Raw genomic sequence first — 12,353 nt, 5'->3', positions numbered from 1 at the left:
ACAGCTCTGCAAGAGCTATGGCTGACCCATTCCGGCAGCTGAAAGTGGAAAAGTGGAGAATCAAACCGGGTTCTCCCGGATAAGAGTCTGCACACGTAACTACCGCACCGAAACAAAGTGCACAGTTGTATCAACCCAATACCATCAGCCCCACCCCCCGCACCAGTCCGTGGAAAAATTGTCTTCCACAAAACCAGTCCCTGGTGCCAAAAATGTTGGGGACCACTGTTGTACATCGACCAGAGCCCAGCACAAGCTGCAACTGGGCAACTGAGGAGGAAGAGGCAGAGACTTGCAAGGAAGTGGGAGATCCAAAGCAAGGATATGCTCACCGCTTTTACTGGGGCTCTGAACACAGCCCTTTCTCAGCCACCCTGGGCTCGGTCCCAACCCACTCTCACAGCCTTCGGCAAGCAGACTGCGCTCCGCCCCCGGCTTCCACGGTCAAACCACATCCTCTCGGGCGAAATCTGAAACAAATATCTTGACTTCCGCCTCATTCCAGGCCCAGATGTCAAACTGGAACGTGGCATCTCCAACCTCCACGCTCAAGGGCTAGGCCTCCGCGGCATCTCGGGCTTGTTTTGGCAGCCATCAAGTGCGGAATCTCGTCAGCTGTCGGATACCGTATGCTGCCACACACCAGCTGTCGCATACGAGCCCCAGAGGCAAGTATTTGCAATGTGCTGTCCCAGGATCACAGGAAAATTTTGGGGATCAGATGTCTTCCCTTGAAAGCTGCTGGTGATGCAGCTCATTTATGGTGGCTCCTATAGGGTTTACACAGCAAGAGACAAACGGAGGCGGTTTTGCCATTGCCTGTTTCTGTGTACCCCCCCTGGACTTCCTTGGTGGTCTCCCATGCAAGTACTAACCAGGTTCGACACTGCTTAGCCCAGCCAAATCAGGGCAGAGATAAACAGAGGTTGTAGAAAAGAATCCAGTAGCACCTTAAAGACCAGAGGCAGCCAAATTTGCTTAATGCAAGAGCCACACAGAATAAACATCTATGAGGGAGGGAGGGAAATAGATTGGGGGGAGAGGTGGAAAGAAAGCAACTTTAAATGCATTCTCCAAGCCGCTGGCTGGCTTGGCAAAGTGACTTAAAGAGAGAAATGCCTTCTCCAAGCCATCTGAAGGGGCGGTGGGAGCTTCAAGAGTCACACAGCAGGGGTGGAATTCTAGTAGGAGCTCCTTTACATATTAGGCCACACCTTCTGATGTAGCCAATCCTCCAAGAGCTTACAAGGCTCTTTTTTGTAAGCTCTTGGAGGATTGGCTACATCAGGGGTGTCAAACATGCAGCCTGGAGGCCAAATCAGGCCCTCGGAGGGCTCCTAACAGGCTCCTGAGCAACTGGCTGTTGTCTGCTTCCTTCTCCCTCTTTCTTGCTTCCTTCTGCATAACAGCTTGCTTTGCAAGGCTTGCTCAATCGCACAGGAACTACAGAGCAAAGTCTCTGTTTTCTCTATTGGTTGAGGCGCCTCCCTTGGGAAGGAAGGGGGGGGGCAGCTTGCTTTGCCAGGCTCTCTCAATCGCACAACAGAGTTATTGAGCCAAGCCTCTCTTCTTTTTATTGGCTGAGACTCCTCCTCCTCCTGGTCCCCTAAGGAAGGAAGGAAAGGGCCAGAGCTTCCTTTGTCCAGTTCCCTGGATCACACAGGAGAGATGCAAAGAAAGCACCTTTAAGACCAACAAATGGTAATGTTTTAAGCATGTTTTATTTTTAAAAAATCCTTTAATTGCATTTGTGTCCTTTATAAAGTTTATATCTCCATTCCCTGGCATTACATTTTATGATACACATCGCCCAGCCTGACAAGGTCACACTTATGTTGGCTCTGGCCCTCATAACAAATGAGTTTAACACCCCTGACCTAAATGGTTTGAGCCACGCGGAAAGCTACCACAGAGATAGATCCAAGAGAGCAGCCGTGCCGGTCTGAAGCAGCTGAACAAAGCAGGATTCAAGCCCCACCTTTAAGACCAACCAAGTTTTTATTCGGAACGTTCCGAATAAAACTTGGTTGGTCTTAAAGGCGCCGCTTGAATCCTGCTTTGTTCTACCACAGAGACAGGGACACAGAGGCCGTACATTTCTCCCGACTATTTTATAGTGATTTAAAAAAAAAACCCCACAGCAGCAGCCAAGTTCATCTATTACAACAAATACAAATGGGAATCCTTTTGGCACCTTGAGAGCTAGCAAAATCGTAGCCCAGCCCAAGCCTTCCTGGACCGCAGCCTCGTTTGTCAGAGGCAATGAGTGGAGCTGCACTAAGCCGTCCTTTGATGCGGGAGGTATGGAAACAAAACAAAACAGCCGGGTCAAGAGGCCAGGAAATCCTCCAATGCAACAAGAGCCCTAACATGTCAACAATACCCTTCTGCTCTCCACGTCGCTGGAGCAACATTGTCCCTCCCCGTGAAAAAGAATAACAAGACCTCGATCTATTGTGAAAATTGGCAATGTCCTGACACGGGGAGGGGAGGGGGGAGTATAATAGCCCAGGGTATTCTATTTCTCGCACAAAAGAACTTCAAAGGGAGAATCCAACGCCAAAGTGCCGAATTTGGATTCAGCAAGAAGTCCAATATTATTCCTGTTCTCCCTCCCCAACCCCCCAGCTTGAACAAGGATTTGAGATTTTTAATCGCTAGTTAAAATTAAACAAGACTCCAAGGGCATCTTAAAAACCAACCAAATGATTCCCACCACGGGGCCCACCTCGCTTCCTCAGCAACACGGCGGGTTACTCAGATACCATTAAGGTGCTTCATCTCCTGAACGCATCAACCGAAACAACTGAACAGGTAGCCTTATTTTTAAGTCCGGTAATTAAGGATCGATCGCTTAATGTTTAGATGTACATGACTGACATACCTTTTCTCCTTGCTACTTCTATACCTGTTCTTTGTTTTATTTGCTATCTGATCTATGCCAATAAAGGCTTGTATGTGTGTGAACACGAAGTGAATCCCCATTAGGCAAACGGAGAAATGTGCAAAGAAATGCATCTGCGCAATAAACGCGCAACACTTCGTGCACCTGATGAAGCGGGCCGAGTGAGAAAAATTACATCTTTTGAACAACTGATGTTGCCACAGACTAACAAGAATACTCCTCTGAAATCACACGAGTTAACTGCATTAGCAAATCTTTAGTCTTAAGTTCTAACCCAGGGGTGGCCAAACTACGGTTCGGGAGCCACATGTGGCTCTTTCACACATCCTGTGTGGCTCTCGAAGCCCCCACTGCCCTGCCGGCTGCCTTGGAGAAGACATTTCTCTTTTTAAATCACTTCTCCAAGCCAAGCCAGCCAGCGGCTTGGAGAATGCATTTAGAGTTAAAAGTTGCTTTGTTTCCACCTCTCCCTCCCTCCCCCATCTATTTTCCTTCTTTCCTTCCTTCCTACTCTCAAACATCTGATGTTCATGTCTTGTGGCTCTCAAATATTTACTTTATGTGGTTCTTACATTAAGCGAGTTTGGCCACACCTGTCCTAACCCATTATAGCTGTTAACCAGCTCAACAAAATGAGCGAATGGCTGTCGTGCTTACATTGAATTTTTCATATTTATACCCCACTCTGCATTGAGCGGCCCCTTGAGACTGGCTTTCTGTTGTTCCGTGGCCCAGGCTAGCCCGATCTCATCAGACCTTAGAAGCTAAGCAGGGTGATTGGGAGACCACCCAGGACGTTCAGGGTTACCCCTTGGAGGCAGGCAACGTCAAACCACTTCTAAACACCTCTTGCCTTGAAACTTCTAGGGCAGGAGTATCAAACTCATTTGTTATGAGGGCCAAAACTGACATAAATGAGACCTTGCTGGGCCGCGCCATGTGTGTCCCTATTTATGATTAGGTAGCAGAGATATAAACTTTATAAAGGAAACAGACAAACACAAAGATTTTTTTTTAAAAAAAAACCTGAAAAACATCCACTGGCACTTGGTCTTAAAGGTACTTTCTTTGTCTTTCTCCCATGGGATCCAGGGAACTGGGCAAAGGAAGCTCTGGCTCTTTCCTTCCTTCCCCAGGGGACCAGGAGGGGGAGGAGCCTCAGCCAAGAGAAGGAGGAGGGACTTGGCTCAGTAGCTCTGCTGTGTGATTGAGAGAGCCTTGCCCAGCAAGCTGTTATGCAGAAGGAAGCAAGAGAGAGGGAGAAGGAAGCAGATGACAGCCAGTTGCTTGGGGGCCTGATAGGAGCCCTTGAGGGGGGCTGAATTGGCCCCCGGGCTGCATGTTTGACTCCCCTGCTCTAGGGTCACCAGACGGGGACTGCCTCTTGAAGGCCAAATAAATAACATGCTGTCGAAGGCTTTCACGGCCGGAGTCCATTGGTGGTTGTAGATTTTCTGGGCTGTGTGGCCGTGGTCTTGCCAAGACCACGGCCACAAAGCCCGGAAAATCTACAACAGCCAAAAAAATACTTCAAAAAATTAACAGCTGTGTAGTGAGCATCCACTCATGGCCTCCCAAGAATGCTTCCACCAGCACTCCCTAGGATAAATAGCAATTTATGTGTGTTCTTCCTCTATTTGCATTCAGGCCCAACAGAGCTTTTTGACTTATTAATAACGTGATTTTTACCCTCAAAGGAAGCTCAACGAGCTGAGGCTCTACCTCCGAGTCGAAGCAACAAAACAAAACTTAGCCTTGAATTTTGAAAACAGAAAGAGCTCATTGAAAAAGTATGGTAACAATAAATGGTGCAAGCGGGTAAAGAGTAAAGGTATTTGGCCAAGCTTGCTGGGCTACCTTGAGACAGTCACACATTCCCAACTATATCCTGGTTTATTGATATATTTAAAGCAGGGAAAGCCAAACTTGCTTAACGTAAGAGCCACTTAGAATAAATGTCAGATGTTTGAGATGGATGGATGGATGGATGGAAGGAAGGAAGGAAGGAAGGAAGGAAGGAAGGAAGGAAGGAAGGAAGGAAGGAAGGAAGGAAGGAAGGAAGGAAGGAAGGAAGGAAGGAGGGAGGGAGGGAGGGAGGGAGGGAAGGGAGGGAAGGGAGGGAGGGAGGGAGGGAAGGAAGGAAGGAAGGAAGGAAGGAAGGAAGGAAGGAAGGAAGGAAGGAAGGAAGGAAGGAAGGAAGGAAGGAAGGAAGGAAGGAAGGAAGGAAGGAAGGAAGGAAGGAAGGAAGGAAGGAGGGGAGGAAGGAAGGTGGGGAGCTGGGGTGGAAGGTTGGGAGCTGGGGTGGAGGGAGAGGTGGAAAGAAAGCCACTTCTACTTTAAATGCCTTCTCCAAGGCATTTTAAATGCCTTCTCCAGCTGACAGGGCAGCGAGAGCTTTGAGAGCCGCACAATTCGAGTGAAAGAGCCACATGTGGCTCCTGAGCCACAGTTTGGCCGGCCCTGATTTAAAGCATTTCTAAGCTGCCTTTCCACCCAACTTTGAGCTCCTAAACCGATGCAAACATTTAAAAACTGAAAAGAAATATAAATACACATAAACAGGAGGTTGGGTCAGTGACAACCAGTGAGGGGATGCCAGACAAAACAGGAGAGTTCTTCGCCTGCTGGTGGAAGACAGTGATAGAAGGGGACAGACAAATCTCCCTGAGGAGGTAATTCTATAATTGTGGTGCCACGACTGAGAAGGCCCTTTCTCAGGTTGCCACCTGTCTACCCCCAGGTAGCAGGGACACCCAAAGCACAGAATCCAAAGATGACAGTAGTGCTCAGGTAGGTTCAAACGCTGCAACCAAACAAGAGGAGGCGGGGTGCTGTCCCCTCCTTGGGGGGAATCTGGTTCGCCCTACCAGCTGCTGGTGGAAGCGATTGGCTAGGGCGCTGGCCTTCTGGGGGTGCCGAACTGGGCCTTTCCCATGTGACTTGGTGATGTTATCAGTGCGGAGGGGGGGGGCAACAGAAGTTAGCCTTGCCTAAGGTGCCGGCCAGTCTAGCCCCGGCCCTGGGAAGCGAGATGCTAGACAATGCCGATCCCACCTGACTCAGCAGGGCAATATTTCCTTACAAGAGCAAAAGCCCTTTTGGTCAGGATAAAAATGACAAAGCTACACTGAGAAAAGCTGGAGGAAGATTATCTATATGGGCTTTTTTTGTAGCAGGAACTCCTTTGCATATTAGGCCACACACCCCTGCTGTAGCCAATCCTCCAAGAGCTTACAGTAGGCCCTGTAAGCTCTCGTGTGAACATATGAAGCTGCCTTCTACTGAATCAGACCTTCAGTCCATCAAAGTCAGCATTGTCTACTCAGACTGGCAGCGGCTCTCCAGGGTCTCAAGCTGAGGTTTTTCACACCTATTTGCCTGGACCCTTTTTAGTTAGAGATGCCGGGGATTGGAACCAGGAACTTTCTGCTTACCAAGCAGATGCTCTACCACTGAGCCACTGGCCCATCCCCTCATGGAGGATTGGCTACATCAGGGGGCACGGCCTAATATGCAAAGGAGTTCCTGCTACAAAAAAAGCTTTGTCTATACCAGCCACAGCAAAAGACTGTATTCTACCTCTCTGTTCTTGTAGGTACTCCGCCTCACCAAACCCTACTTATTCCTGCCTGCAAGAGAATCCTTCAAAGAAGGGGGCAAGAAAGTCTTGATGGGTTCTACTTGCATTGCAAGAGGTAGCGGATGAAGGACAGCTCCCCCCCCCCCTTCTTTTGCTGCAGCCACGCCTAGGCAGGCAACTCTGTGCAGGGGGGAGAGGGAGGAAGGGAGAGGAAATCTGGGAGGTTAAATGACTTCTTGCCAGACCTAATGAGAAACAGATGATGCGCGTTCCACAACATCCCTCGCCTACTCCCCCCGGCCCAGAATGAAGCCCCGTGTCTCGAAAAGACAACATTCAGCTCAGTTTTCAGCCAAAGGGTCAAGGGTCGGGAAAGGGGGGGGGGACAGGAAAGCTTGCTATTGGCTACTTGGAAAGATCGGGCAACTGCCCCATTTTGATGCCTGAGAAAGGAAAATCCAAAGGCTGCAACAAATCCGATGACAACCGAAATATTGGTCGATTTGCCGCTGTTTGCTGCTGCCCCCAAACCTTCCACATCGCTCAGTCTAACACAACCTTGCAATTATGTTCAGAAAAGTTACTAGTCCTCAGCCTCTCTCGTCAGCACCTAATCTAGGCTAGCCTGATAAAAAGAACATAAGAACATAAGACAAGCCAAATTGGATCAGACCAATAGCCCATCCAGTTCAACATTCTGTGTCACACAGTGGTCAAAAAACCTAGGTGCCATCAGGAGGTCCATCAGTGGGGCCAGGATACTAGAAGATCTCCCACTGTGCCCCCCCAGCACCAAGAATACAGAGCATCACTGCCCCAGAGAGTTCCATCAATACCCTGTGGCTATTAGCCACTGATGGACCTCTGCTCCATAGGTTTCTCCAATCCCCTCTTGAAGCTGGCTATGCTTGTAGCCGCCACCACCTCCTGTGGCAGTGAATTCCACGTGTTAATCACCCTTTGGGTGAAGAAGTACTTCCTTTTATCCATTCTAACCTGACTGCTCACCAATTTCATCGAGTGCCCACGAGTTCTTGTACTGTGACAAAGGGAGAAAAGAACTTCTTTCTCTACCTTCTCTATCCCATGCATAATCTTGTAAACCTCTATTGTGTCATCCCTTGGTTGACATTTCTCCAAGCTAAAGAGCCGCGAGTGTTTTAACCTTTCTTCACGGGGAAGAACACACACCCTTAGTCACTCTGTTCAAACAAAGCAAAATGTCGTCGTGGTCTCCTGGAGAACATTCTCAACTCGCTGCAAGTAACCAAGGAAGTGTGCCTTCATAAGTCAGGCTTAACAGAGGCACAGATGATCCAAAGTTTTCCTATGCAATCTACCGCCTGAAGCATATAGATTTTTGCCATGACCCATCTAGCCCCCTGACAGAACCTACTGGTCACAAGCAAAGCCAAAACTCCTGCAGGAATCCAGCTGCCACAACAGGTCAAGGCAGTGGCTCCCCTGGGACAGAAATACAGATGTTTGGCCAGCAGCTGGGACTCATTCTCCGAAGCCCGTGTCTGCTCTGTGGACTCTTCCTCAACAGAAGGTCTGAGCCTTCCCCAGATCCCCGGTTGGGCCAAAGAGCTTTTTGGCAGGCAGCTCGGATGTGAACAGAAGGTCCAATCAGGTCCACCACAGGAAGCCTGCCTCGTCTATCAAATGCGCAAAAGGCGCCAGACCTGAACTCACGCCACAGAATCTCTCCCCTAATGGGTCTTCGAGCTTGGCTGCGCGCCGGCTGGAGTGATAATCGCATGACTGATGAGGCCATCACGTGAGCGTGCGCGCCAAAGGATGCTCTTGGCCCTGGCGGAAAGAAAGGGCACGCCAAAGCCTGTATGCACGGCCGATGGGCCTCGCACAATTCCACTATTCATTCACTATTCCACAGAACAAATTCTGCAAACCACGACCTGTCTGCGGTGCTGCTGGATGAGACCAAGCCACTGCTAGCTCAAGCTAGCTCATCCCCTTCTAAAGTTACTGCATCCTAGAGCCACCACTACCTCACGTGGCAATTTCTTCTACAAGTTAATTCTGTGTCACATGTATGCATTTGCGCGTGTGTTGGGGGGGGGGCGGATTTCCTTCCTTTCTCTCTTTCCCAAACCTGCCACCAATCTATTGCACTGAGGACCGAGTTCCAGCTTTAGGAGACAGGGAGCAAAATCTTAACCTGCCCTCTCTCTATCAATTTTTAAAAATTTTTTGAGAGAGATCTATCCTGGCCACTCTTTGACCAACTCCTTTCAAAGCTAGTTGCTATTAAAGTGCTCATGCACAGAACTTCCCCCGGGGGTAAACGGCATCTCCCACTCAGGGGTGTCAAACTCATTTGTTATGAGGGCCGGAACTGACATAAATGAGACCTTGTTGGGCCGGGTCATGTCGGGTTGGGCTGAGCTATGTTGGGCTGCGCCATGACAGTTCAGGCCGTGTGTGTACCTATTTAAAATAAGGTAGCAAAGATATAAACTTTGTAAAGGACACAAACACAATTTTTATATATATATATGTATACACACACAAAAACATGCTTAAAATGTTAGCACACATTGGTCTTAAAGGTGCTTTCTTTGTATTTCTCCCATGGGATCCAGGGAACTGGGCAAAGGAAGCTCGGGCTCTTCCCTTCCTTCCCCAGGGGATGGGGGGGAGCCTCAGCCAATAGAAGGTATAGAGGCTTGGCTCAGTAGCTCTGCTGTACAATTGAGAGAGCTTGGAAAAGCAAGCTCTGCCTCTCCCCCTACCTCCCCAAGGGAGGAGCCTCAGCCAATGGAAAAAAAACAGAGACTTTGCTCTGTAGCATCTATGCAATTGAGCAAGCCTTGCAAAACAAACTGTGATGCAGAAGGAAGCAAGAGAGAGGGAGAAGAAAGCGGATGACAGCCAGTTGCTCGGGGGCTTGATAGGAGCCCTCTGGGGGCCTGATTTGGCCCCTGAACCACATGTTCGACACCCCTGCCCTAGCTTTTCCCCCCACATATAGCAAGGAGATTACTCCCCCCCAACCAAAAAGAACCATCCATTTGCATCCATAAACCAAACACTGCCCTGTGCCTCATTCAAAATCAGACACTCCCTGACGACCTGTGACCCTTAACTAGCTCAAGCCAAAAGCCACGGCCTCTACTTGAAGGTTCCCTACTGTGCCGCTGATCACAGATGACGCCATCAGGCTCACGCAACGCATACCCGCAGATCCCCAAGGATCCCACAGTTCTATTTGTCCCCGCATTTCCACCAGTCCAGATGTCCACCGCCCCCACGGATCATCCCAGTTCGGGTTACAGTCCATCAGCGCACCCCCTCGATATCTAGCAGGAGCCAAAAACCACAGACTAAGCACCGAGAAATCCACAAAATACGAATTGTTAAACAGCAGACAGCACCAAGGACGCGGCCCTTTCAACTGGCGCCATTCCCTCCCTTCCCCTTTCAAGCACAGCAGGGCCGCTTCCTCCCAGCACCTGACATCTGGATGTTGATTCCAACAGCAAGACAAAGTCTTTTTTGTTGTTGAGATCCAGCTGTTTTCAGCTGGAGGGTTCTCGACGCAAGTGCAGAACTAGAAACTCGAGGGTCCCCAACCTTTCATCCGGAGATCAAACGCAAACGAAGGAGAGATGCAGCAATCGAGTCGTTCCCGTTACTGCAGAGTAAATACATCAGGAAGCCTAGAAATTTAGGAAATTCCACCGGGTTGCCCAGAGGTTGCCACAAATATAGGGCAAAAACTGGGAGGGATGAGACGATCCCAACATTTCTAAGACTTTCTAGACCAAAGTTCATCTACTAATCCTGTGTTCTGTTTCCTGCAACCAAGCAGCCAGGTGATCAATGGGCAACAGCTTCTACCTGACTGCCTAGCTCTGTTACCTGGGATATGCAAAGGTATAGAGCCCCAGAACATGGAGGCTCCAGTGAGTTATTACAGCTAAAAGACATCAGTTTATTTACTCTCTGGGAAATTAGCGAATCCCTTTCAAGTTAACAGGCATCATCCCTCTATCTCACAGGAGTGAAATCCGTAAGCAAAGGATTTCTCAAAACTAGGAATCAGTCTCTAGCTTTTGAACTAGCCTACTCCACTCCGGGGCTTGAGGTGAGAATAAAAGGGAGCAAGAAACCCCACCCTGAGATCCTTGAAGGGGGGAAAGGGGTTGAGCAAAGGCATCTCGTGGCTCTTAGAAAACCAGCCACATTTATTCTAGCACAAACTTGGGTGGATTATATAGCCCATTTCATCAGATGCAAGACTGCTGGTCTCTATGGAGCTCTAAGACAGACTCTTTGGCATTCCCCCTCGGACTAGGAGGGCTGCCCCTCTGGAACCAGAGTCGAATTCTGCTCTGGCTCGCCCGAACCCTGCAGCTTCCACAACTAATCCCGAGAGGAAGAGAGATGTCCCTCTTTCAGAAGCAACACGTACGGAAGGTCTAATGACCGTAACAAATATGACCGACTGACTGGCTGAAGCAGCGCGCCCAACAAGAGGACTAGAAACTTGGCAGAGAAACCAAATCAAGAACTTCATCCCGCAAGACTGAATGACAGGACAAACCCGCCATCGCCCACCCATTCAGTCGAGCGAGGATGTTCAAACCTTCCCGGGAAGTTTGCAGCGTTGCCCTCTGGCAGGCTGACTCCTTTCCCTCTAAGCCGAGGGAGTGTGAGCTAGCTCACAGGTTTCTAGCCTCCGGCTCACACGTTTTTGCCTTCGCTCAGGAAGGAGGACCCCAGAGCACCCTCCATTGATGCAGGAGCTCCCAACGTTAATACCAGCAGCTCACAGTGTTCCCTCTAAGCTGAGTGAGCGTGAGCTAGCTCACAGGTTTCTAGCCTCCAGCTCACATGTTTTTGTCTTCGCTCAGGAAGGAGGACCCAAGAGCAACAATTCTACTTGGTGAGCTACTGGCATGAAAGTGCATGAATTAGTTTGCTCTAGGGCAGCGGTGGCCAATGGTAGCTCTCCAGAAGTTTTTGTCTACAACTCCCATCAGCCCCAGCCATGCTGCCTGGGGCTGATGGGGGTTGTAGGCGAAAAAAAAAACATCTGGAGAGCCACCGTTGGCCACCCCTGCCCTAGAGCAAACTAATCCATGCACTTTCATGCCAGTAGCTCACCAAGTAGAATTGTTGCTCACAAGACAGCTTAGAGGGAACACTGCTCCAGAGTAGACCTGCACAGGCTGCAAAGTGGGGAGGGGAACCCCTACGCCCCCCCCCCCCCCAGTCCTCCATCGCGGGCGTCTCCCTGGGGTCTTACCTCCAGGGGGGGCAAGTCCGGGTCGAGCTGCGTGAAGCTGTGCAGGACGACGGGGCCGGCGCTCTCGGCCGCCACCTCCAGCCTCACCCCGTCCCACAAGCTCCGCAGCCGCCGGGAGCCGCCGTCGAACATCTTCTCCGGGCTGCCGCCGCCTCCTCCTCCTCCTCCTCCTCCGCCGGCGGCTTTGGGGCGCTCATCCTGCAGCAGCTCCGACCACATGAGGTTCACCATGGGGGGGGGGAGGCGAGGGGCTCCTGCCGCCGCGCTACCTGGGACTCATTCCGGGGGGCGCCGGGGGGACTCGCCCGCTGCCCAGAGCGCGTCTCCTGCGCTCCGGCTCGCCCGTCTGCCTGCCTTTGCAGGGCTGCGGGAGGCAGCTCGGGCCGCCCAGCAGGGCCAGGCGATCCGCCCCTTCGCCGCTCCAGGGCCTGATGTCATCCGCTGCGGCGGCGGGGCGGGCGAAAGCGAAACCGGACCCGGGAGGCTCCGTTTTCCTCCCCGCGGCAAAGGAAGCCCGCTGGCGCCCTCTAGCGGCCGAGAGCAGCCTCGCGAGACGGTAACAGCCGGGCGGGGAGCTCCAGCCCAGCCCTGCG

General features: G+C 50.8%; 1 protein-coding gene across 1 annotated transcript in view; it reads right to left on the bottom strand.

Annotated features, from left to right (window-relative positions):
* The window catches only part of RALGDS (ral guanine nucleotide dissociation stimulator), a 114,731-nt gene extending 102,717 nt beyond the window's left edge, over window positions 1-12,014 (bottom strand). The window contains exon 1 of the mRNA XM_060251657.1: window positions 11,761-12,014. Coding sequence (XP_060107640.1) covers window positions 11,761-11,991 — 231 coding nt within the window. The 5' untranslated portion in view covers window positions 11,992-12,014. The remainder of the gene's footprint in view (window positions 1-11,760) is intronic.
* Between the last annotated feature and the right edge of the window lie 339 nt (window positions 12,015-12,353).

Source organism: Heteronotia binoei, chromosome 12, assembly GCF_032191835.1.
Source record: "Heteronotia binoei isolate CCM8104 ecotype False Entrance Well chromosome 12, APGP_CSIRO_Hbin_v1, whole genome shotgun sequence".
Classification (NCBI taxonomy): domain Eukaryota; kingdom Metazoa; phylum Chordata; class Lepidosauria; order Squamata; family Gekkonidae; genus Heteronotia; species Heteronotia binoei.
Note: the sequence above shows the minus strand (reverse complement) of the source record. Positions and strands in the feature narration are given on the sequence as shown.